This window comes from Bos taurus, chromosome 5 (assembly GCF_002263795.3).
Source record: "Bos taurus isolate L1 Dominette 01449 registration number 42190680 breed Hereford chromosome 5, ARS-UCD2.0, whole genome shotgun sequence".
Classification (NCBI taxonomy): domain Eukaryota; kingdom Metazoa; phylum Chordata; class Mammalia; order Artiodactyla; family Bovidae; genus Bos; species Bos taurus.
The window spans coordinates 37,080,784-37,106,490 of NC_037332.1; the positions used below are offsets into that span (position 1 = coordinate 37,080,784).

Here is a 25,707-nt window from a genome sequence, read left to right on the forward strand (position 1 = left end):
TAATTCCAAGATGACTCTCAGAGCTGACTGTGCTGTTTTTGCATGTAGCCCCCTCCCTCTGTCTATAAAAGCTTCTGCCCACTGACTGTCAGTGGTGGGGGAACCAGCTTGTGGATAGGAGCCTGCCCAGTCCTCTGGTTGCTGGTCTCTGAAATAAAGCAACCTTTCCTTTTCACCACACTTAACTATTTGGGATTCCCTGGTGGCTCAGATGGTAAAGAGTCTGCCGGCAATGCAGGAGACCTGGGTTCAATCCCTGGGTCAGGAAGATCCCCTGGAGAAGGAAATGGCAACCCACTCCAACAGTCTTGCCTGGAAAATCCCATGGACAGAGGAGCCTGGAGGGCTACAGTTCATGGGGTCACAAAGAGTCAGACACGACTGAGTGACTTCACTTTCTGACTCTTTATTAGCTTGAGACCTGGGTTCAATCCCTGGGTCAGGAAGATCCCCTGGAGAAGGAAATGGCAACCCACTCCAACAGTCTTGCCTAGAAAATCCCATGGATGGAGGAGCCTGGAGGGCTACAGTTCATGGGGTCACAAAGAGTCGGACACGACTGAGTGACTTCACTTTCTGACTCTTTATTGGCTTTAGAGTGGCAAGCAGTTGGATCCCACTTTTGGTAACATCACAACTACTAACCCACCTAAACCTTGACCTAGACTTTGCCTTCTCTCCTGGTTACTGTGGATGAACTGTTCCCACTCCCATTTGAGGCAACCCTCTCTACTTGTGCTTTGGGTTTCTTGCTTGGAACCAACTCCAGAACATTATTTCAGCAAACTTTCCTTTCTTACATCACCAGTTTTTCCTCCATTTCTCTAAATCCAGTGACAAATTCTTGGTTTTTATTTCACTCGATCCATCAGCAGCATTTGGCTTCCAGGAGTCCACACGCTCATCATTTGGTACCTGTCTTGGTCACTCTTTCTTCCATTTTTCTCACTGTTTCTCAACTTGGTTCTTTATCTTCTACAACAATGAGTATTGAAGAAATTCAGGACTCCATCATTTCCTTAGAGGTCTCTTTCAACCTACAGATTTCAAACACCATCTGTTAAATGACAGTCCCAAATGTATAGCTCCAATTTGGACTGCTGCCCTGAATTTCAAGAGTCAACTCCCTTCTCAGCATACATACATCTAATAGGTACCTGACAATGTATCCACAACTCAACTTTCAATGTTTCTTCACAAAAACTCCTTCTACCCCTAATTTTCACCATTTCAATATATGGCAACTATAATCTTCTAGTTACTCTTGTTGAAACATAGCAACATCTTTAACTCCCCCCCTTTCTCTCACACCTGCATGCCATCCATTACCAAGTTCTACAAGCCAAATAGGGGACTTTCATCAGAGCCTGATGATGTTGGCACCTGATCTTAGGTTCTAGAACTGGGAGAAATAAGTTTCTGTTAAGACACCCAGTCTTTGAGCTTGTTAGGGCAGCTTGAGCTAAGACACACACCAAGTCCCTCTTTGATATTCCTCATTAGCTACTACCTTGATAGAAGTCTATATTCTTTTTTTCCACCTGAATTCTTATACCTGTGGAGTGGCATCCCTGTTTACTCTCATAGCGCTCAAGTTCCTTTTTACCTTTCCTCCTACTCCTGACCTAGATTCTCTTCTCAGCAGAGAAGCCAGAGTGATCCATAAAACAAGCCATGTCATGCCTCACACATGATCTGCTTTCATCTTTTTAACAATTCCAACCTTTGCTCAAAACTCTCCAAACATCTCCCATCTAACTCATAAAATAAAAACCTTGCCAGTGGCCAGTAAAACTCAACACGACCTTCCCAACCCATTATTTTTCTGCTCCTTCCCTCCACATTCCTCCCGTGCATGAACTGCTTCAGACACACTTGTCCCTTTGCTGTTCTTTCAATACATCAAGCATCTACCCCATCCCTCCTTTAAAGCCTTTGCACTTTCTGTTCTATCTGCCTAGAATGATTGTCCCACAGTTATATGTTGGATTTACCACTTAATATTTTTTGAGTCTCTGCTTAAATATACTTTCCCAACGAATGCATCCTAGACCCTCTCCATGCCTAAACTTCCTTTTCCCCTGTCCTTTTCCTGGTTGTTTATTTTTCCTATAGCAATAATCACCTGTAACATATGATAGTATCTACTCTGTTACTTATCTCTCTCTCTGATAGCACTCAGAGTCCATCGGGCCCTGTTTCATTCACTTGCAGTACTTATAATAATGCCCAATACATAATATGTTCTGAAGAAATATTTGCTGAATGAGTCAACTTTCCTCAAGAAGCTATCTTGAGGAAATCTTGAAGCCAAATTTGTATTAACCAAAGAGAGAAAATGGAGTTTCAGGAGGCAAAGACATCTTGAACAAAGCATGGGATGGTGAAGCATCTTGGTTCCATCAGTGATTAAGTAATCCAGTTTTGCCTAAGCATAAAATGAGTGGATGTTGGTAGCAGTTTGTTAAAGAATTTCCCAGAAAGAAGATCACAAATGACAATGTATACTAAACTATACATTGAATTTATCTTTTTTTTTTTCTTTTGAGTTATGAGGACCTTTGGGGTAAAAGTATAAGCAAAGGAGGAAACAGACTTATTTGGAGGGAAAACAAATTTTATCCATGAAGATGATTAGAAAGCTAATATTATTAATAATATAATAGTTCAGATAGAAAGTGATGAGGGTCTAAATTATTAAGGACAAGGTTTAAGACAGAGAGCATGAGAACCTGAGAGGAATATTAAAGAGGCACACTCTGTGATTTTCTAACAGACAGAATATGGGGATTTGTGGCATGAAATGTTAATTGTGACATGAAAGGATAATTGCATTTAGCTTGGGACCTGTTATTGTTCAGTCACTCAGTTGTGTCTGACTCTTAGCAACACCATGGACTGCAACATGCCAGACTTTCCTGTCCTTTACTTTCTGGAGCTTGCTCAAGCTCATGTTTATTGAGTTGTTGATGCCATCCAACCATCTTGTACTCTGTTGTCCCCTTCTCCTCCTGCCTTCAATCTTTCCCAGCATCAGCATCTTTTTCAGTGAGTCAGCCAAATATTGGAGCTTCAGCCTCAGCATCAGTCCCTCCAATGAATATTCAGGATTTATTTCTTTTAGAATTGACTAGTTGGATCTCCTTGCAGTCCAAGGGACTCTGCAGAGTCTTCTCCAACACTACAGTTCAAAAGCATCAATTCTTGGGCTTTCAGCTTTCTTTGGACTCTTTAAGTGAAAGCTATTTTGGGGTTATCCAGGTAATGGTATAGGAGACCACAGCAAAGGATGATTTGAAAATCGTGTCTGTTTGCCTCAGCCTAACCCTAAGTGACATACATAAGCAATGGGTAAATGTTCAACAATCAACTCTTAACAACCAGGAAAAAAGTTTGATTTGTATTATTTTTCAGTTTCTTGAGGTATATATTCCCACCACGACCAATTTTAAGCTACCATCATGAGCTCATTTTGCATGCAGATAGGAAAAGACACACCAAACTTGTTCTCATGATTGGGTACAGGCTGACCTGGCACACCACGGAAGGCCTCCTGGATTTGGAAACTACTCTTAGAGATATGATAAATATTTCCAGAGATGCTACCTTTGGGGATTGCCTCTAGGGGACTAGTGTCATCACTGGGGCATGCAGTGGTCTTGCAGCCTTCTTGAAAAGTATTTGAAACAACATTAGCAGAGGTGAAATCCACTGACTGAATGAACATTAGTTGTAATATTAAGTGGTTTAAGCATCAAAAAGTGATTGGGCCAGCTTATCTTCAGGGTTTCTCCTATTTTTGAGCCAAGATCTCTATTTTTTTGATACTTTATGTAGAATCCCCAGCATTTTTTCCAATCAAGAAATTTTGTTAACACCATTAGAAAAAATAAAATAGGAATGAAATAATAATATAATGTAATAATATAAGAAATCAAAGAAATAGCATACTTTTTAGCTGGGTGTTTTTGAATTCCCTAAATGAATTGATAATGTGTACTCTCTATAAGCACTTGCATATTGCTTTGTCATAATTTATCTTTTTTAAAATTTGTTTGTTTTTTTGGTCACACCACAGTTTGTGGAATCTTAGTTCCTGGACTAGGGATTGAACCTGGGCCCTTGAGCAGTGAAAGCACTGAGTCCTAGCCACTGGAATTCCCTATTTATCTTTAGTATGTGTCTTGGTGTGTTCCTCCTTGGGTTATCCTTCCTGGAACTCTCCGTGCTTCCTGGACTTGGTTGACTGTTTCCCTTCCCATGTTCAGGAAGTTTTCAGCTATTATCTCTTCTAATATTTTCTCAGGTCCTTTTTCTCTCTCTTCTCCTTCAGGTACTCCTATAATGCAAATATTGGTGTATTTAATGTTGTCCCCAAGGTCTCTTAGTCTGTCTTAGTTTCTATTCATTCTTTTTTCTATATTCTGTTCTGTGGCAGAGATTTCCACCATTCTGACCTCCAGGTCATTTGTCCATTCTTCTGCCTCAGTTACTCTGCTGTTGATTCCTTCTAGTGTACCATTTATCTCTGTTTGTTTGTTCTTTAGTTCTAGGTCTTTGCTAAGCATTTCTTTCACATTCTCAATCTTTGCCTCCGTTCTTTTCCCAAGATCCTAGATCATCTTCACTACCATTATTCTGAATTCTTTTTCTGGAAGGTTGCCTATCTCCACTTCATTTGCTTGTTTTTCTAGGGCTTTATCTTGTTCCTTCATCTGGGATATAATTTTATGCATTTTCATCATGATTAACTTTATCTAATGTGGTTTTGTTTTAGCTGCTTTGAGACTATCCTTCTTCTTGCTTCTACTTGTTTGCCCTTTGATAGATGAGGCTAACAGGCTTGTGTAAGCTTCTTGATGGGAGGGAATGGTGATGGTAAAAACTGGGTCTTGCTCTGGTGGGCAGGGCCTTGCTCAGTGAAGCTTTATTTCATTTATCCGCTGATGGGTGGGTTTGTGCTCCCTCCCTGGTAGTTGTTTGGCCTGAGGTGACCCAACCTGGAGTCTATAGGCTCTATGGTAGGGTTAATGGTTAACTCCAAGGGGGTTTACACTGGGGGACCTTCCAGTGCCACCATCCCTGTGGTAAGTCCCTGCCAACCCATGCCTCCACACCTATTTATATTTAAATAATGCTTCTTCTAATTTTGTTCCTTGACCCCACTTTATCTATTTTAGATATTCACTATGATCTAAAATACAATAGAGCACATATTTAGCTTTTAAAACATCTGGATTAGTTACAGATGTCCCTGCCATTTTTAGGGCAGTTTTTGAGATGAACATTTTTATGTTAAGTAAAAATTTGAGAGCTTAATCTATGTTATGTATGACAATTGTGCAACAGTTTTGCTTAAGTTTTGGATTAATTATATGAATGTATTTAAGAATATAATGTGAAGACTGTATGTTTTGTATTCAATGAAGATTTGAATACAGTGTCTTAGTGCTGAAAAGTTTCATTTATTATTTTCTAGCTACAGACCTTCTTTTTGCCCAGACAATATTTGGAAATGCAGTTCCATTTGCCACAGCTGGAGATTGCTATAGTGCTGCCAGATGCCCACAGGTATTTCATATTTGTTTATTATTTTCGCACTGAAAAAAATTAATAATATTTGTCCTCATTTATTTTCTTGACCACAGTACTGCAAAAACATAAGTAAATAGAAAATGCTAACTTCTTAGATGAAATTTATTGCAAAGCTTATAGATAAACTTTGGAAGAAAAGCATCTTTGCTAATATTGCATTTGTTTGAAAGGTATAATATAAGAATTTAAAATAGTTTAGATCCTGTTTCTCCTTCCACAATGCTTTATTATTTTTAATCTTTCCACTTAGTTCCTAGAAATGAATAGACATATATTACAAGGTAAAGAAATGCATCACAAGCATGTGACTTTCATTACACTGCTACTAACATCAGTTATTTTAGCTTCCTGGGCCTGTAACATTCTCAGAATAATTTTCTATTATTTGTGAAGTAATACATTTCCATGTCTTCTTGGTTTTATTCTTTCTTTTCCAGGGTCCTCTTCATATATTTTTTTATGTCACCTTTGAGATTTCTAGTACAAAGTGTGTTTTCTAGAAGAAATTTACTATCTCATTTTTAATAAAGGATTTTATAGAGTTGTTATGAGCGAGCAATATTTTTATAATAAGATGGAGAGATAAAAGCTAGGTGAATATAGCATCATTAGGTAGATTTATTGAAAATTTTAAAATCATGCACAGGAGGACTAATTATAATATTGATGTCATTTTGAAGACAAGTAGTCAATAGTTTGCTTGTATTGTCTTTTCCAGGAATTTTGTATTCACAATTTCCATCAAATGGCATAGAAGATATGCTTAATGTTAAAAAAAAGAGGACTTTTTCTGTATTAGAGAAGTGCACTTAAAGGAGGTCACTAGAACTATAGGCTCAAATGAATATGAAAAAAGTTAACTGAGATAAATATATAAATCTTAGACCCAGAAATACAAATAGAACCTGGTAAAGGGATATGAGGGCTACCCTGGTAGCTCATTCCAGTACATTTTAGTCAGTTCAGTTCAGTCACTCAGTTGTGTCTGACTCTTTGTGACCCATGGAATGAAGCATGACAGGCTCTCCTGTCCATCATCAGCTCCCTGAGCTTGCTCAAATTCAAGTCCATTAAGTTGGTGATGCCATTAAACCATCTCATCCTCTGTCATCTCCTTCTCCTCCTGCCTTCAGTCTTTCCCAGCATCAAGGTTTTTTCCAAAGAGTCAGCTCTTTGAGTCAAGGGGCCAAAGTATTGGAGCTTTATCTTCAGCATCGATCCTTCCAATGACTATTCAGGACTGATTTCCTTTAGGATTGACTGGTTTGATCTGCTTCAGTCCAAGGACTCTCAAGAGTCTTCCCCAGCACCACAGTTCAAAAGCATCAATTCTTTGGTACTCAGCTTTCTTTATAGTCCATCTCTCACATCCATACCTGACTACTGGAAAAACCATAGCTTTGATTAAACGGACCTTTGTCGAGAAAGTAATGTCTCTGCCGTTTAATATGCTGTCTAGGTTGGTCATAGCTTTTCTTGCAAGGAGCAAGCATCTTTTAATTTCATGGCTAGAGTCACCATCTGCAGTGATTTTGGAGCCCAAGAAAATAGTCTGTCACTGTTTCCATTGTTTCTCCATCTATTTGCCATGAAGTGATGGGACCAGATACCATGATCTTAGTTTTTTGAAGGTTGAGCTTTAAGCCAACTTTTTCACTATCCTCTTTCACTTTCATCAAGAGCCTCCTTAGTTCTTCTTCGCTTTCTGCCATAAGGGTGGTGTCATCTGCGTATCGGATGTTATTAATATTTCTCCCAGAAATCTTGATTCCAGCTTTTGCTCAGTTCAACTCGGCATTTTCCATGATGTACTCTACATATAAGTTAATGAAGCAGGGTGGCTATATACAACCTTGTCTTACTCCTTTCTGGAACAACAGACTGGTTTCAAATCAGGAAAGGAGTATTTCAAGGCTGTATAGTCACGCTGCTTATTTAACTTATATACAGAGTACATAATGAGAAATGATGGACTGAATGAAGCACAAACTGGAATCAAGATTGCTGGGAGAAATATCAATAAACTCAGATATAAGATGACACCACTCTTATGGCAGAAAGTGAAGAAGAACTAAAGAGCCCCTTGATGAAAGTGAAAGAGGGGAGTGAAAAAGTTGGCTCTAGTGCACTGGGACGACCCAGAGGGATGGTATGGGGAGGGAGGAGGGAGGAGGGTTCAGGATGGGGAACACATGTATACCTGTGACGGATTCATTTTGATATTTGGCAAAACTAATACAATTATGTAAAGTTTAAAAATAAAATAAAATTAAAAAAAAAAAGAAAACTAAGATCATGGCATCTGGTCCCATCACTTCATGGCAAATAGATGTGGAAACAGTGAAACAGTGACAGACTTTATTTTGGGGGGCTCCAAAATCTCTGCAGATGGTTACTACAGCCATGAAATCAAAAGATTCTTGGTCATTGGAAGAAAGTTATGACCAACCTAGACAACATATTAAAAAGCAGAGATATGCTTTGCCAACAAAAGTCTGTCTAGTCAAATCCATGGTTTCTCCAGTAGTCATGTATGGATGTGAGAGTTGAACTATAAAGAAAGCTGAGCACTGAAGAATTGATTCTTTTGAACTATAGTGTTGGAGAAGACTCTTGAGATTCCCCTGGACTGCAGAGGATCCAGTCAGTCTACCCTAAAGAAAATCAGTCCTGAATATTCATTGGAAGGACTGATGCTGAAGCTGAAACTCCAATACTTTGGCCACCTGATGCAAAGAATTGACTCACTAGAAAAGACCCTGATGCTGGGAAAGATTGAAGGCAGAAGAAAGGGACAACAGAGGATGAGATGGTTGGATGACATCACTGACTTGATGGACATGAGTTTGAGTAAGCTCCAGAAGTTGGTGATCGACAGGGAAGCCTGGCTTGCTGCAGTCAATGGGGTCACAAGGAGTTGTACACAACTGAGTGACTGAACTAAACTGATATTGATTTGGCATACTGTACAAAGAAAATTTCAAATAAAGGTTTTGACTTTATGGTTTGTAGAGAAACACAAATGCCAGCTACGAAGCAGGAAAATTCCTTTACTGAGTAAGTGGTTGAAAAGAGCATCTTTTGTAATACTAATTATCCATCTTCCACTGTATTTAATGAAGATGTGGCCTGTGTTCATTTTCTTTCCCCACAAAAATGCATTCAGTACTGTACAAGCACAAATCTAGGCAAAGGAAGTGCCTAGATCACAAGTTTTGAGAAAACTCCAGGAGTTAATTATAGACAGGGAGGCCTGGCAAGCTGTAGTCCATGGGGTCACAAAGTGTCGGACACGACTAAGCAACTGAACTGAGATGTTCTTCTGGAATTCTATTATTTTTTTTAGGATCCAATGTATGTTGACAATTTGATCTCTGGTTCCTCTGCCTTTTCTAAATCCAGCTTGAACATCTGGAAGTTCTTGGTTCACATACTGTTGTAGCCTAGCTTAGAGAGTTTTGAGTATTACTTTGCTAGTGTATGAGACGAGTGCAGTTGTGTGTTGAGGAAACGTGGTCCAAGGAGAAGGGAAGGGCAAACCACTTTACTATTCTTGCCTTGAGAAACCTATGAACAGTGTGAAAAGGCAAAAAGATATGACAGTGAAAGATGAACTCCCCAGGCAAGTAGGTACCTAATATGCTACTGGAGAAGAGTGGAGAAATAGCTCCACAAAGAATGAAAACAATGCCCAGTTGTGGATGTGACTGGATGTCAACACAAAGAATTGAACAGTCTTTGACATTGCCTATCTTTGGGACTGGAATGAAAACTAACCTTTTCCAGTTCTGTGGCCACTGCTGAGTTTTCCAAATTTGCTAGCATATTGAGTGCTGCACTTTAATAGCATCATCTTTTAGGATTTGAAGTAGCTCATCTGGAATCCATTTTAGTTCGCTGATCCCTAAAAAATTGATGTTTACTCTTTCCGTCTCCTGTTTGACCACTTCCAATTTACCTTGATTCATGGGCCTTCCATTCCAGGTTCCTATGCAATATTGCTCTTTATAGTAGTGGACTTTACTTCCATCACCAGTCACATCCACATCTTTCAGTGTCATATCTTTTTGCCTTTTCACAGTGTTCATGGGTTTTTCAAGGCAAGAATACTGAAGTGGTTTGCCATTCCCTTCTCTACCTGACCACATTTCCTCAATACTCTCTACCATGACCCCATCTGTCTTGGGTGTCCCTGCATGACATGGCTCATAGTTTCATTGAGTTAGACAGCACTGTGATCCAAGTGATCAGTTTGTTTTCTGTGATTGTGGTTTTCATTCTGTCTGCCCTCTCATGGAAAAGGATAAGAGGCTTGTGGAAACTTCCTGATTGGAGGGAATGGCTGTGGGGGAATCTGGGTCTTGCTCTGATAGGGAGGGTGCACAGTAAATCTTTAATCCAATTTTCTGTTGATGGATGGGACTGTGTTCCTTGCCTGTAGTTTGGCCTGAGGCCAAACTTGATGTGGAAATGGGGTTCCATTAGCTCAGTCAGTAAAAAGTCCTGACAGGAGCCTATCAGGCTACAGTCCATGGGGTTGCAAGAGTCAGACAAAACTTAGCAGCTAAACCAAATGGTGATAATGGCAACCTCCTTCAAAAGGACTCATGCCAGGGCTGTTGTATTCAGTGCCCCGACCCCATGGCAGGCCACTGTTGACCCACATCTTCACTGGCTACTCCAGGACACTCACAGGCAAGTCTGGCTCAGCCTCTTGTGGGGTCACTGCTCCTTTCTCCTGGGTCCTGGTGCACACAAGGTTTGGTTTGTGCCCTCCAAGAGTCTGTTTCCCCAGACCTGTGAAAGTTCTGTAATCAAATCCCACTGGCTTTAAAACTCAGATTCCCTGGGGGTTCCTAAAGGAAATCAGTCCTAAATATTTATTGGAAGGACTAATGCTGAAGCTGAAGCTCCAATACTTTGGCCACCTGATGGGAAGAGCTGACTCATTGGAAAAGACCTTGATTCTGGGAAAGACAGAAGGCAGGAGGAAAAGGAGATGACAGAGGATGAGATGGTTGGATGTCATCACCAACTCGATGAAAACATGAGTTTGAGCAGGCTCCAGGAGTTGGTGCCAGACAGATAAGCCTGATATGCTGCAGTCCATGGGGTCACAAATACTTGGACATGACTGAATGACTGAACTGAATTGAACAGGTAGCTCACCTGCAAGCAGGAGACCCAGGTTTAATTCCTGGGTCGAAAAGTTCCCCTGAAGGAGGGACAGGCTACACACTCCAGTATTCTTAGGCTTTCCTGCTGGCTCAGTAGGTAAAAAATCCACCTGCAATGTGGGAGACCTGGGTTTGATCCCTGGGTTGGGAAGACCTCTGGAAGAGGGCATGGCAACCCACTCCAGTATTCTTTCCTGAAGAATCCCATGGTCAGAGGAGCCTGGCTGACTACAATCCATGGGGTTGCAAAGAGTCCGACATGACTGAGCGACTAAGCACAGCACACAGCGCAGTGATATGAAAATGACTTCAATTCAGTTCAGTTCAGTTGCTCAGTTGTGTCCGACTCTTTGTGACCCCATGAATTGCAGCACCAACTCCCGGAGTTCGCTCAAACTCATGTCCATCAAGTGAGTGATGCCATCCAGCCATCTCATCCTTTGTCATCCCCTTCTCCTCCTGCCCCCAATCCCTCCCAGCATCAGAGTCTTTTCCAATGAGTCAACTCTTTGCATAAGGTGGCCAAAATACTGGAGTTTCAGCTTCAGTATCATTCCTTCCAAAGAACACCCAGGACTGATCTCCTTTAGAATGGACTGGTTGGATCTCCTTGCAGTCCAAGGGACTCTCAAGAATCTTCTCCAACACCACAGTTCAAAAGCATCAATCCTTCAGTGCTCAGCTTTCTTTACAGTCCAACTCTCACATCCATACATGACTACTGGAAAAACCACAACCTTGACTAGATAGACCTTTGTTGGCAAAGTAATGTCTCTGCTTTTGAATATGCCATTTAGGTTGGTCATAACTTTTCTTCCAAGGAGTAAGCGTCTTTTAATTTCATGGCTGCAATCATCATCTGCAGTGATTTTGGAGCCCCAAAAAATAAAGTCTGACACTGTTTCCCCTGTTTCCCCATCTATATCCCATGAAGTGATGGGACCGGATGCCATGATCTTTGTTTTCTGAATGTTGAGCTTTAAGCCAACTTTTTCACTCTCTTCTTTCACTTTCATCAAGATGCTTTTTAGTTCCTCTTCACTTTCTGCCATAAGGGTGGTGTCATCTGCATATCTGAGGTTATTGATATTTCTCCCGGGAATCTTGATTCCAGCTTGTGCTTCTTCCAGCCCAGCATTTCTCATGATGTACTCTGCATATAAGTTAAATAAATAGGGTAACAATATACAGCCTTGATGTACTCCTTTTCCTATTTGGAACCAGTCTGTTGTTCCATGTCTAGTGCTAACTGTTGCTTCCTGATCTGCATACAGATTTCTCAAGAGGCAGGTCAGGTGGTCTGGTATTCCCATCTCTTGAAGATTTTTCCTCAATGTATTGTGATCCACACAGTCAAAGGCTTTGGCATAGTCAGTAAAGCAGAAATAGATGTTTTTCTGGAACTCTCTTGCTTTTTTGATGATCCAGAGGATGTTGGCAATTTGATCTCTGGTTCCTCTGCCTTTTCTAAAACTAACTTGGACATCTGGAAGTTCACGGTTCACGTTTTGCTGAAGCCTGGCTTGGAGAATTTTAAGCATTACTTTACTAGCGTGTGAGATGAGTGCAATTGTGCAGTAGGTTTTTTCATTCAACCACCCTAAGTCCAATATGACTCATGTAGACTATGTAGTAATGTCTAAACTGCCCAGTATAATTGTAAGGTACCAAAACAATGTTGAGACCAAAAGATTTATTTGTACTTGACACTGGAATATTATATTTATTTAAAATTTTCTGCCTGAGAAAGATAAAATTTTAATCTATCTAGGAGTAGAATCAGGGGGAAAAAGGGGAAGGTCTAAGTCATGTTTTGTAAAGAAAATGAAGAAGGTAGCCAGGAAAAGGGGTTAGATTAACTATCATTAAGTATGTTGAGAGTGCCATGAGAGAGCAGTGGCATCGGTATGTGTTACTCAAGGAGATATTAATGGGACAGAAGATTCCAGCTTAAGGTAAAGAAGACTTTTGTCAGAGAGAGTTTTCCAGTAAGGAGACACTCTGCAAAATCTGAGGCCTCAGTAAATCACTAATTTTTATCCATATTTTTGTAAATTGATCTTGTATTCTGCAAGCCTGCTAAATTCATTTATTAGTTGTAATAATTTTTTGTTGGATTCCTTAGGATTTTCTGTATACAGAGGAATGTTATCTACAAATAGTTTTACTTCTTCCTTTGCAGTCTGGATTTTTTTTTTTTTTTTAATTTCTTTATCTTGCCTCATTGCACTGTCTAAAACTTTGAGTATACTGTTGAATAGAAGTGGCTACAGTGGACATCCTTGTCTTATTCTTGATTGCAGAGGAAAAGCATTAAGTCCTTTATCATTTATTGTGTTAGTTGTGAGTGTTTTGTAGATGCCTTTGATCAATTTGGGAAGTGCCCTTCTATTCCTAATTTAAGTGGTTTTATCATAAATGTCGTGTGTGTGTTCAGTCATGTCTGACTCTTTGTGACCCCTATGAACTGTAGCCCACCAGGCTGCTTTGTCTTTGGGATTTTCCTGGCAAGAATACTGGAGTTGGCTGCCATTTCCTCCTCCAGGGTATCTTCCTGACCTGATCAAACCCATCTCCTGTGTCTCTTGCTTCTCCTGCATTGACAGGCAGATTCTTTACCGCTGAGCCACCAGGGAGGCTCATTATGAATGCTGGATTTGTCAAATGCTTCTTCTGCATCTGTTGAGATAATCCTGTGGTTACTGTTCATTACTATAGTGATAGTGAAATGGTGTATCACACTGATTTTTGTGTGTTGAAGCAGTTTTGCATTCCTGGGAGAAATCCTTGATGATATCTAATCCATTTTGTATGTCACTAGATTTGGTACACTGTGTTGAGAATTTTTTGTCTGTTTACAGAAAAGATAGTGGCTTATCATTTTCTTTTTTTGTGATGCCTTTGTCCGGTTTTGGTATCAGGGAAATACTGGCTTCATAGAATAAATTGGTAAGTACACCCCCGCTTCTAGTTTTTTGGAAGAGTTTGTGAAAAAGTAATGTTTGGTGGGATTCACCAGCAAAGCCATCTGAGCTTGGGCTTTTCTTTTTGAATGTTGTTTTATTTACTAATTCAATCTCTTTATTTATTGTGGATTTTTTCAGATTTTCTAGCTCTTAAGTCTATTTTGGTAGTTTTTTTCCCGTAGGAGTTTGTCCATTTCATCAAAGTTATCTAAATTGTTGGCTTACAATTGTCCATAGTACTGCCTTATAATCCTTTATAGTCCTGTAAGATTTGCAGTTGTTCCTGATTTCAGTGATTTGAATCTCCTCTCTTTTCTTGATTTTGTTCTTTTCAAAAAACCAACTTTTGATTTTGCTGATTTTCTCTGTAATTTTTCTCATTTGTTTCTTCAGTTTCCACTCTATTCATTATCATTTCTTTCCTTCTGCTTGCTTTAGATTTAATTTGCTCCCCCCTCCCCACCTTTTTTTTTTTTTTTTTCAGTGCTTAAGGTAGAAGTTTAGGTCATTGGAATGAGAGCCTTTTTATCTTTTAATATGGGCATTTACAACTATAAATTCCCCTTTAAATACTTCTTTTGCAGCATTCCTGAAGTTTTGGTGTTGTGCATTCATTTTTATTCATCTTGAGTGTTTTCTATTATCATTTGTGATGTCTTATTTGACTCACTGGTTATCTAAGAGTGTGGTGGTTTTGTTCTTGCATCACTGAGTCTTGTCTGACTCTTTGCAACCCCATGGACTGCAGCACACCAGGCTTACCTGTCCTTCACTATCTCCCAGAGTTTGCTCAAATTCATATCCATTGACTCAGTGATGTTATCTAATCTTCTCATCCTCTGTTGTGAATTTCCCACATTTCCTTCTGTTACTGATTTCTACTTTCATTCCATTGTGGTTGGAAAATACGTTTTGTATTATTCAATCTTTTGAAATTTATTGAGGCTTGTTTTATAGCATAGCATATGGCTATCCTGGAAAATGTGCAGTGTGTGCTTGGAAAGAATGTGTGTTCTGTTGTTGTTGGGTGAAGTGTTCTCTGGATGTCTGTCAGGGCTAGTTGGTTTAAAGTATTGTTCAACTCTTCCATTTCCTTGTTGATCTCCCTAGTTATTTTATCTATTGAAACTGCAGTTATTATTGCTGAATTATCTACTTCTCACATCAATCTTTTAGTTTCATTTACTTTGTATGTAATTTATTTGAGATTTTTATTGCACATGATTGTCTGTTTATAATTGTCATAATTTCCTGATATATTGACACTTTTGTCTTTATAAAACGTTCCCTTTTATCTGTAGTATCATTTTATGTTTTAAGGTCTAATTTATCCGATATTATAGTAGCAACTCAGCTTGTTTATAGTACGTGGTATATATATTTTCCTCCCATTTGCTTTTGACTTATATAATTCCGACTCTTAATACTGTCTCCTACAGAGAGCATTTTGTTGAATTTCTGCCATTTGATTGGACTGTTTAATGCTATTATTGATATATCTGTATCTTTGCCATTTGCCATTTTGTTTTTTATATGTCATATCATTTCTGTCCCCTTTTTCTGTTTTTTAAAAATTCAGTGAATGTTTTCAAGTGTAACATTTTAATTTTCTCACTATGTTTTTTTTAATTTAATTTTATTTTTAAAACTTTACAATATTGTATTAGTTTTGCCAAATATCAAAATGAATCCGCCACAGGTATACCCGCGTTCCCCATCCTGAACCTTCCTCCCTCTTCCCTCCCCTACCCTCCCTCTGGGTCGTCCCAGTGCACCAGCCCCAAGCATCCAGTACCGTGCATCGAACCTGGACTGGCAACTCGTTTCATACATGATATTATACATGTTTCAATGCTATTCTCCCAAATCTCCACACCCTCTCCCTCTCCCACAGAGTCCATAAGACTGATCTATACATCAGTGTCTCTTTTGCTGTCTCGTACACAGGGTTTTTGTTACCATCTTTCTAAATTCCATATATATGCGTTAGTATACTGTATTGGTGTTTTTCTTTCTGGCTTACTTCACTCTGTATAATAGGTTCCAGTTTCATCCATCTCATTAGAACTGACAGCAAACATTATCCTCAATGGTGAAAAATTGAAAGCATTTCCTCTAAAGTCAGGAACAAGACAAGGGTGCCCACTTTCACCATTACTATTCAACATAGTTTTGGAAGTTTTGGCCACAGCAATCAGAGCAGAAAAAGAAATAAAAGGAATCCAAATTGGAAAAGAAGAAGTAAAACTCTCACTGTTTGCAGATGACATGATCCTTTACATAGAAAACCCTAAAGACTCCACCAGAAAATTACTAGAACTAGTCAATGACTATAGTAAAGTTGCAGGATATAAAATCAACACACAGAAATCCCTTGCATTCCTATACACTAATAATGAGAAAACAGAAAGAGAAATTAAGGAAACAATTCCATTCACCATTGCAATGGAAAGAATAAAATACTTAGGAATATATCTACCTAAAGAAACTAAAGACCTATATATAGAAAACTCACTATGTTTTTAATTGCTTTCTTAATAGTTGCTCTAGGGCTTATAGTGTACATCTTAATAGAATTTACTCCAGATTTATGTTACCTAATTGCAGTGACATAGAAGTATTACTCCTACATATACTTTTTGCCCTTTCCTTTTCTGTTGTTGTATTTGTAACGCATACACCATCTAACCTATATAACAAACCCACAATACATTTTTATAATATTACTTTATATAATTTGGGGCTTCCCTTGTGGCTTAGCTGGTAAAGAATCCACCTGCAATGCAGGAGACCTGGGTTCGATCCCTGGGTTAGGAAAATCCCCTGGAGAAGGGAAAGGTACCCACTCCAGTATTCTGGCCTAGAGAATTCCATGGACTGTATAGTCCATGGGGTTGCAAAGAGTCAGACACGAGTGAGCAACTTTCACTTTCACTATATAATTTTATATCTTTTAGAGGTAAGAAATGAGAGAACTTTCGAGTTTTTTTGTGTGTGTGTGAAACTTTTTGCTTCTCTTCATTTCCTCCTGTGGATTTCAGTTATCAGCTGCTTTCATTTAATTATTCCCAAACATCTTTGGTTCCACCTGCTTCATTTGTGGCAATCTTTTCAAGTATGTTAAATTTCTGTATGTGTGCTAAGTCGCTTCAGTCATATCTGACTCTTTGCAACCTATGCACCATAGCCAGCAGACTCCTCTGTCTGTGGCATTCTCTAGGCAAGTATACTGGAGGTTGCCATGCCCTTCTCCAGAGGATCTTCCCCACCCAGAGATCAAACCAGTGTCTCTTACATCTCCTGCATTGGCAGGTGGGTTCTTTACTACTAGCGCCACCTGGGAAGCCCACATTTCTGTATATTACTGGTCAATGGTATAATTACATACATGCTGGTTTAAACAATTACTTTTAAATAAGTTGAGAATAAAGAAACATACAATTATAATGTCTTTTATAGTTGCTATTGATGAAATTATCTTTACTTGTATGCTTTACTTCTGTGGCAACTTTAAATTCATTCCCTAAGTCTGTGAGTCTAAATATGCCATCCCACTGTCCTCTGGCTTCTAGATGAACAACAGAACTCAGCAATTTATCTTACTGAGATTCCCATATATGTGCTTATTTTTCTGTAGATGCTCTCAGATTTTTTCCTTTGTTTTTGACTTTCAGCATCTTTCTTGTGATATATTTGGATATGGATCTCTTTGTGTCTACTCACTTGGAATCCGTTGACTTCTTAGATGTGTAGATTAATGTAGTTTCACCAAACTTACAAAATTTTCAGCCAGGATTTCTTCAAATATATTATCTGGTCCTTTTGGTACTTCCATCATCCATGGTTTTGTGTACTTATGGTGTCCCTCATTTCTCTGAGGCTCTATTCATTTTTCTTCATTTTTTTTTTTTTTGCTACTTTTTCAGCTTGTATCATCACTATTGGTATCTTTTCAAGTTTGCTGATTCTTCTGCCAGCTCCAATCTGCTGGTTGATCCCCTCTAGTGAAATTTTATTTTGGTTATTGTACTTTTCAGCTCCAGAATTATCCTTTACGTCTTTTTATAAATATAATGTTTATCTCTTTAGTGATACTCTCTTTTGATGAGACATTATTATCATACTTTTCTTACTTTTTTAAACATGGATTTTCTTTAGTTCTTTGGACATATTTTTAATAGCTGCTTTGAATCTTTATCTGCACACTCTGACATCTGAAACCTCTCAAAGGCAGTTTCTGCTGCCTTTTCTGCCGTTATATGAGTCATCCTTTCCAGTTTCTTTGCATGTGTCACAATTTTTTGTTGAAAATGGATCATTTTAGATAGTATATTTTAGCAACAGTGGATGCTAAATTTCCCTTCCCCTTTAGGATTTGTTGTTTGCTTAGTTGTTTATTTGTTTAGCTCCTTGACTGGGCTATTTCAGTGACATCTATTTCCCCTGTGATATGTAGCCTTTAGTGTCACTCCTCAGAGGGCTCAGCCTGGGACATGTACACAGTCACCCAATCCTTCTGGAAAGACAGTGTTTTTAGCTGGGCTCTCTTTGATGAAGTTTCTAGCTGGTCTGCCTCTACTGATATCACACTCAACTCTTACCCACTACTAATTGGTAGATGATGGCTCTGTTCTTTCAATAACATCCTGGAGGCATAAATTACTCTATGGTCTGAGCCAATTAAACTCAAGCCCCAGGGCCAGCGTAGGCTTATAGGTCAGTCTTTGAGGTCAGGTCAGAAAAACCTCAAAAAGAGACATTCTTAGCTATCTCTTTCCCTGATTTTCTCTGTTAAACTGAGATCTGACCTACTGTTTTGCTTGTTGCTCTCATCCAGTTACTTCCATGCTCCTCTTAACTACACACCACTAAAATCTTTTCTTTTTTTTTTTCAATAGCCCCTTTAGGCTTGAACTTTCTCATTTTCTGTCCCAAATACTCAGGCTACTTAAGAAAATCTGTGAAACTCTCTTTTCTTACAACTTGATTTTTCCCTGAGGAAGAGCCTTTGCACCCATTCTGTGGATTGAGTGGGTAGATCCCACTTTGCAGATCTAGATCCCCAGTCTATAAGCAGAATGCTGGGTCAGGATATTATTCCCTGGTCTTCTCAGCTTGTACTGCTCAGCATGAAACCTGTGCCCTACCAGTGATTTTAAGTGGGAATGATTCAGGCCTTGAGTTCTTGGCCAACATTGCCTGGGGCAGATCTCCTGACCACTCAGTAAGGACTGAGTGGTGGACAGGAGCTGCAGATCTCTGTAGTTCTTACCTCTGATCCAGCTTCTGTAGCACAGAGCTGGGTGAGATGAGGAGGGCTGGTGTCCTGCCTGCCTCCTGCTGCCCTTGACATATACCCTGGAGAAAGCTTATCCCTAACAGAGAGCTGGGGGAAATAAAATCCTCTATTCTTAGCTGTACCCATGAAGAGTGGAGCTATCATCTTGCTGAGGTGGGGAAAAGAGAAGACAGGCCATAGACAGGTCATGGTTCAAATGTCACAGATGCTTACTCTTCTAACCTATATTTCATAGATTTTCTTGAATGTTTCTCCAACTGTTGTATAACCTTAGGATGATTTCAGTCAGTACAGTCACTCAGTCATGTCCGACTCTTTGCGACCCCATGAATCGCAGCACGCCAAGCCTCCCTGTCCATTACCAACTCCCGGTGTTCACCCAAACTCATGTCCATCGAGTCAGTGATGCCATCCAGCCATCTCCTCCTCTGTCGTCCCCTTCTCCTCCTGCCCCCAATCCCTCCCAGCATCAGAGTCTTTTCCAATGAATCAACTCTTCGCATGAGGTGGCCAAAGTACTGGAGTTTCAGCTTTAGCATCACTCCTTCCAAAGAAATCCCAGGGCTGATCTCCTTCAGAATGGACTGGTTGGATCTCCTTGCAGTCCAAGGGACTCTCAAGAGTCTTCTCCAACACCACAGTTCAAAAGCATCAATTCTTCAGTGCTCAGCTTTCTTCACAGTCCAACTCTCACATCCATACATGACCACTGGAAAAACCATAGCCTTGACTAGATGAACCTTTGTTGGCAAAGTAATGTCTCTGCTTTTGAATATGCTGTCTAGGTTGGTCATAACTTTCCTTCCAAGGACTAAGCGCCTGTTAATTTCATGGCTGCAGTCACCATCTGCAGTGATTTTGGAGCCCAGAAAAATAAAGTCTGACACTATTTCCACTGTTTACCCATCTATTCCCATGAAGTGATGGGACCGGATGCCATGATCTTCACTTTCTGAATGTTGAGCTTTAAGCCAACTTTTTCACTCTCCTCTTTCACTTTCATCAAGAGGCTTTTTAGTTCCTCTTCACTTTCTGCCATAAGGGTGGTGTCATCTGCATATCTGAGGTTATTGATATTTCTCCCGGAATTCTTGATTCCAGCTTGTGTTTCTTCCAGTCCAGCGTTTCTCATGATGTACTCTGCATAGAAGTTAAATAAGCAGGGTGACAATATACAGCCTTGACGTACTCCTTTTCCTATTTGGAACAGGTCTGTAGTTCCATGTCCAGTTCTAACTGTTGCTTCCTGACCTGCATACAGATTTCTCAAGAAGCAGATCAGGTGGTCTGGTATTCCCATCTCTTTCAGAATTTTCCACAGTTTATTGTGATCCACACAGTCAAAGGCTTTGGCATAGTCAATAAAGCAGAAATAGATGTTTTTCTGGAACGCTCTTGCTTTTTCCATGATCCAGAGGATGTTGGCAATTTGATCTCTGGTTCCTCTGCCTTTTCTAAAACCAGCTTGAACATCAGGAAGTTCACGGTTCACATATTGCTGAAGCCTGGCTTGGAGAATTTTGAGCGTTAGTTTACTAGCATGTGAGATGAGTGCAATTGTGTGGTAGTTTGAGCATTCTTTGGCATTGCCTTTCTTTGGGATTGGAATGAAAACTGACCTTTTCCAGTCCTGTGGCCACTGCTGAGTTTTCCACATTTGCTGGCATATTGAGTGCAGCACTTTCACAGCATCATCTTTCAGGATTTGGAATAGCTCAACTGGAATTCCATCACCTCCACTAGCTTTGTTCGTAGTGATGCTTTCTAAGGCCCACTTGACTTCACATTCCAGGATGTCTGGCTCTAGGTCAGTGGTCACACCATCGTGATTATCTGGGTCGTGAAGCTCTTTTTTGTACAGTTCTGTGTATTCTTGCCATCTCTTCTTAATATCTTCTGCTTCTGTTAGGTCCATACTATTTCTGTCCTTTATCGAGCCCATCTTTGCATGAAATGTTCCCTTGGTATCTCTAATTTTCTTGAAGAGATCTTTAGTCTTTCCCATTCTGTTGTTTTCCTCTATTTCTTTGCATTGATCACTGAAGAAGGCTTTCTTATCTCTTCTTGCTATTCTTTGGAACTCTGCATTCAGATGCTTATATCTTTCCTTTTCTCCTTTGCTTTTCGCTTCTCTTCTTTTCACAGCTGTTTGTAAGGCCTACCCAGACAGCCATTTTGCTTTTTTGCATTTCTTTTCCATGGGGATGGTCTTGATCCCTGTCTCCTGTACAGTGTCACGAACCTCATTCCATAGTTCATCAGGCACTTTATCTATCAGATCTAGTCCCTTAAATCTATTTCTCACTTCCACTGTATAATCATAAGGGATTTGATTTAGGTCATACCTGAATGGTCTAGTGGTTTTCCCTACTTTCTTCAATTTAAGTCTGAATTTGGCAATAAGGAGTTCATGATCTGAGCCACAGACAGCTCCTGGTCTTGTTTTTGCTGACTGTATAGAGCTTCTCCATCTTTGGCTGCAAAGAATATAATCAATCTGATTTCGGTGTTGACCATCTGGTGATATCCATGTGTAGAGTCTTCTCTTATGTTGTTGGAAGAGGGTGTTTGTTATGACCAGTGCATTTTCTTGGCAAAACTCTATTAGTCTTTGCCATGCTTCATTCCTTATTCCAAGGCCAAATTTGCCTGTTACTCCAGGTGTTTCTTGACTTCCTACTTTTGCATTCCAGTCCCCTATAATGAAAAAGACATCTTTTTGGGGTGTTAGTTCTAAAAGGTCTTGTAGGTCTTCATAGAACTGTACAACTTCAGCTTCTTCAGCATTACTGGTTGGGGCGTAGACTTGGATTACTGTGATATTGAATGGTTTGCCTTGGAAACGAACAGAGATCATTCTGTCGTTTTTGAGATTGCATCCAAGTACTGCATTTCAGACTCTTTTGTTGACCATGATGGCTACTCCATTTCTTCTGAGGGATTCCTGCCCGCAGTAGTAGATATAATGGTCATCTGAGTTAAATTCACCCATTCCAGTCCATTTTAGTTCACTGATTCGTAGAATGTCGACATTCACTCTTGCCTACTCTTGTTTGACCACTTCCAATTTGCCTTGATTCATGGACCTGACATTCCAGGTTCCTATGCAATATTGCTCTTTATAGCATCGGACCTTGCTTCTATCACCAGTCACATCCACAGCTGGGTATTGTTTTTGCTTTGGCTCCATCCCTTCATTCTTTCTGGAGTTATTTCTCCACTGATCTTCAGTAGCATATTGGGCACCTAATGACCTGCAGAGTTCCTCTTTCAGTATCCAATCATTTTGCCTTTTCATACTGTTCATGGGGTTCACAAGGCAAGAATACTGAAGTGGTTTGCCATTCCCTTCTCCAGTGGACCACATTCTGTCAGATCTCTCCACCATGACCCGCCCATCTTGGGTTGCCCCATGGGCATGGCTTAGTTTCATTGAGTTAGACAAGGCTGTGGTCCTAGTGTGATTAGATTGACTAGTTTTCTGTGAGTATGGTTTCAGTGTGTCTGCCCTCTTATGCCCTCTTGCAACACCTACCATCTTACTTGGGTTTCTCTTACCTTGGGCATGGGGTATCTCTCCAGGGCTGCTCCAGCAAAGCGCAGCCACTGCTCCTTACCTTGGACGAGGGGTATCTCCTCACCGCCACCCTTCCTGACCTTCAACATGGGATAGCTCCTCTAGGCCCTCCTGCGCCCACACAGCCACTGCTCCTTGGACGTGGGGTTGGTCCTCCTGGCCGCTGCCCCTGGCCTCAGGCGTGGGGTTGCTCCTCCCGGCTGCAGCCCCTGGCCTCGGGCTTGGGGGCATGGAGTAGCTCTTCCTGGCCGCGGCCCCTGACCTCGGATGCTGGGTAGCTCCTCTTGGTTGCCCCCCTGACCTCGGATGCGGGGTAGCTCCTCTTGGCCATTCCTGCGCCGGTCGCAGCCTGGCACTCTCAGACGCTGCCCCTGACCTCGGACATATTCCAAGGCCGTGGGGTAACTCCTCTTGGACGTGGGGTAACTCCTCTTGGCCACCACCCTTCAGGCATGGGGTCCTCCCGGCTTCTGCCCCTGACCTCGGCCATGGGGGAGCTCCTCACAGCCGTGCTTAGTGGGCCGGTCGCAGCTGCCTGTGCTTAGTGCGCCGGTGATTTCAAGAGAATTTAAATGGTTGTTGTATTTTATAATTTTTTTATTGCTTGAAATGAAACATTTTGTTCTGAGATAACCATTGACATGTAGCTCTAAGAAATAATACAGGGATCCCATGTACCCAGTATCCCCAAATGGTAACATCTTATAGGATTATAGTATAATATTGCAACTAGGATATTGACATCACTACATCAAGATACAGAACATTTTCATCATCACAAGGACTTTATAATGACAACTACTCCCCTTGCACCACCAGCTTCACCTTATCCTCTAGAAACCACTAATCTAGTCTTCCTTTCCATAATTTTTGTCTTTTTTTGTCTTTTATATAAGTAGAATCATATTAGTACATATGTCTGTAACTTCTAGCATTTTGAAGAGTGGTGATAGTGAATATGCTTTAATTGCTTCTGATCTTAGGGGGAAAGCAGTCAAACTTCCATCATTAACTGAATTGTTGGCTACAGACTTTTGGTATGTTTTCTTTATCAAGTTGAGGAAATTCCCCTCTATTCCTGTCTTTCCCTATGTTTCACTCTTTAGTCCACAGGTCTCTTCAAATTGTCGTTCCAAAAGTGCTCCCTCTCTTGGCTCTGTTTTTTAAGGTAGATAACTTTTCAGAGGAATCTCAAGTTCTCACTCAATCTTTGAGCCTGGTCAGCTTGATTCATGTCCATTCTTCTCTTTCTCTCCTTCTCTCATGTTGGTCTACCAGACGATTGGTCTCTCTCCAAGATGATGACTCTCTGACCTACATCTTTTATTTAGTTCTTTTCCCAGGACTGTGTTTCCCCTGATGAACTCCCCCTTCTGAAGTTTTATATTGCATCTCTTTGAACACCTGCTCTAAGGTCAAGGATGTGTAATCTTAAACTTTTACTGCTCTAAACAATCTTTTCCCTCATATATGTATTTTTAAATAACATTTCCATTTTTACTCTTTTAAATGGAGATTATTCATTCTCCAATGACCAACTCATGTCAAGACTGGTCAGCTTTGTCCAATAATCCGTTTTCCTTCTAATCTCTTCCTTTTGGTCATGTACTTGATATGATCAGAGAGAAGGAAATTGAAGATGCCACCTAGAGATGTGAAGAGTCTGCTACAAGGTACCATCATTTTGGGAAGATCATGAAGTTCTGGAAAGCTGGTCCTTTGTATAACATGTTGAATTGAATAAGGTCTGGAAAATGAGAAGATGTATGACATATGTTCACATAGAGACTTGTAAACAAACATTTATGGCTGTGCTCAGTCACTCAGTTGTGTCCGACTCTTTGTGATCCCATGGACTATACCTCTGTTCATGGGATTTCCTGGGAAAGAATGTTGGAGTGAGTTGCCATTTCCTTCTCCAGGAGTCTTCTCAACTCAGATACTGAACCCTTGTCTCTTGCATCTCTTGCAGATTCTTTACCCCTGCACCACCTCAGAAGCCCCTGGTCAATGAGACATCAATAAATTTCACAGGAGACTGATACACAAATAAGTAATAAATGGTCATTTTCCCCTACAATATCTTGAGAGAGTTTGTAGTTATAAACTAGGTAACCCCAGTTTACAGTTGGAGAAAGAGACACTCTGTGTCAACAACCTTTCTAAGATCCTTGAGAAAGTCAAAGGCAGCATAATTATAGTAATAAAATGCTCCTCCTGCTCATCAAGGTGAGATGTCTTCCCCACAGAGTTCTCTAGGCATTTCTGGAACACAAAGCTTTATTTCCAAAATTAGATGTTACTGGGCATAAGTATGTGCTGCCAAAAAAAAGATATACCCATTTTTTTTCCCAGTCTGTGTCCAATTGCCTGAAGTTACTGTTACTAAGAGTACAAACTGCCCAGTATTCTTGAAGATATTCTGTCAAATATATAAACCAGATTCTGTGTTAATTTATACAACATTTTCATGAATACTCTCCAGATGTTTAATGTCACAGAAAGAGCTTATTCTGTTGTTTAGCATTCATCCAAACCACATCCTCTGTGTTTGCATATGACAGGGCACCCCAGGACATAAATGCTAAAAAGAGAATGGACACATATGGCAATATTCAGGGAAAATAAACTTTGCCACATTGTAATATAAGATGAAGTTAAGGAGTGTGATGTGACTTTAGAATACATATATCAAAAGTGAAGTGAAGTAAAATGTTTGGTACTTTTCACAGAGCCACAAAAAAGAGAAATCCCCAATGTGTATCTCTTTATCTATTTTGTAATTAATATCGATTATACGAGAACAGGAGAAATGCCCAGTGCCAAAGGATCATGGCCAGCATACATTTTGAGTATTTGGAGCCAGTTTTTAAATATTTTGAATGTGTATCCTTTGTTATAATGTGTCGAGTTAGATATATATGCATACCCTTTTGATTATATTGCTTAGATCCTCTTTCTCCTTATTCTTGTCCTCTTGACCTATCTTGTTGCTAAAAGTGGTATATTACAATTTCCTATTATTAGGGTGTTTCTACCTATGTCTCCTTTCATCTCCTGTAGTTATGCTTCATAAAAGTAGCTGTGTTATTT

At 40.0% G+C, this 25,707-nt stretch overlaps 1 protein-coding gene across 3 annotated transcripts in view; it reads left to right on the forward strand.

Moving 5' to 3' along the window:
- Window positions 1-25,707, forward strand: part of ADAMTS20 (ADAM metallopeptidase with thrombospondin type 1 motif 20) — a 216,210-nt gene that overhangs the window by 175,838 nt on the left and 14,665 nt on the right. For all 3 annotated transcript variants that reach the window (XM_024991940.1, NM_001206093.2, XM_024991941.2), the window contains one exon: window positions 5,480-5,571. In XM_024991940.1, coding sequence (XP_024847708.1) covers window positions 5,480-5,571 — 92 coding nt within the window. The remainder of the gene's footprint in view (window positions 1-5,479; window positions 5,572-25,707) is intronic.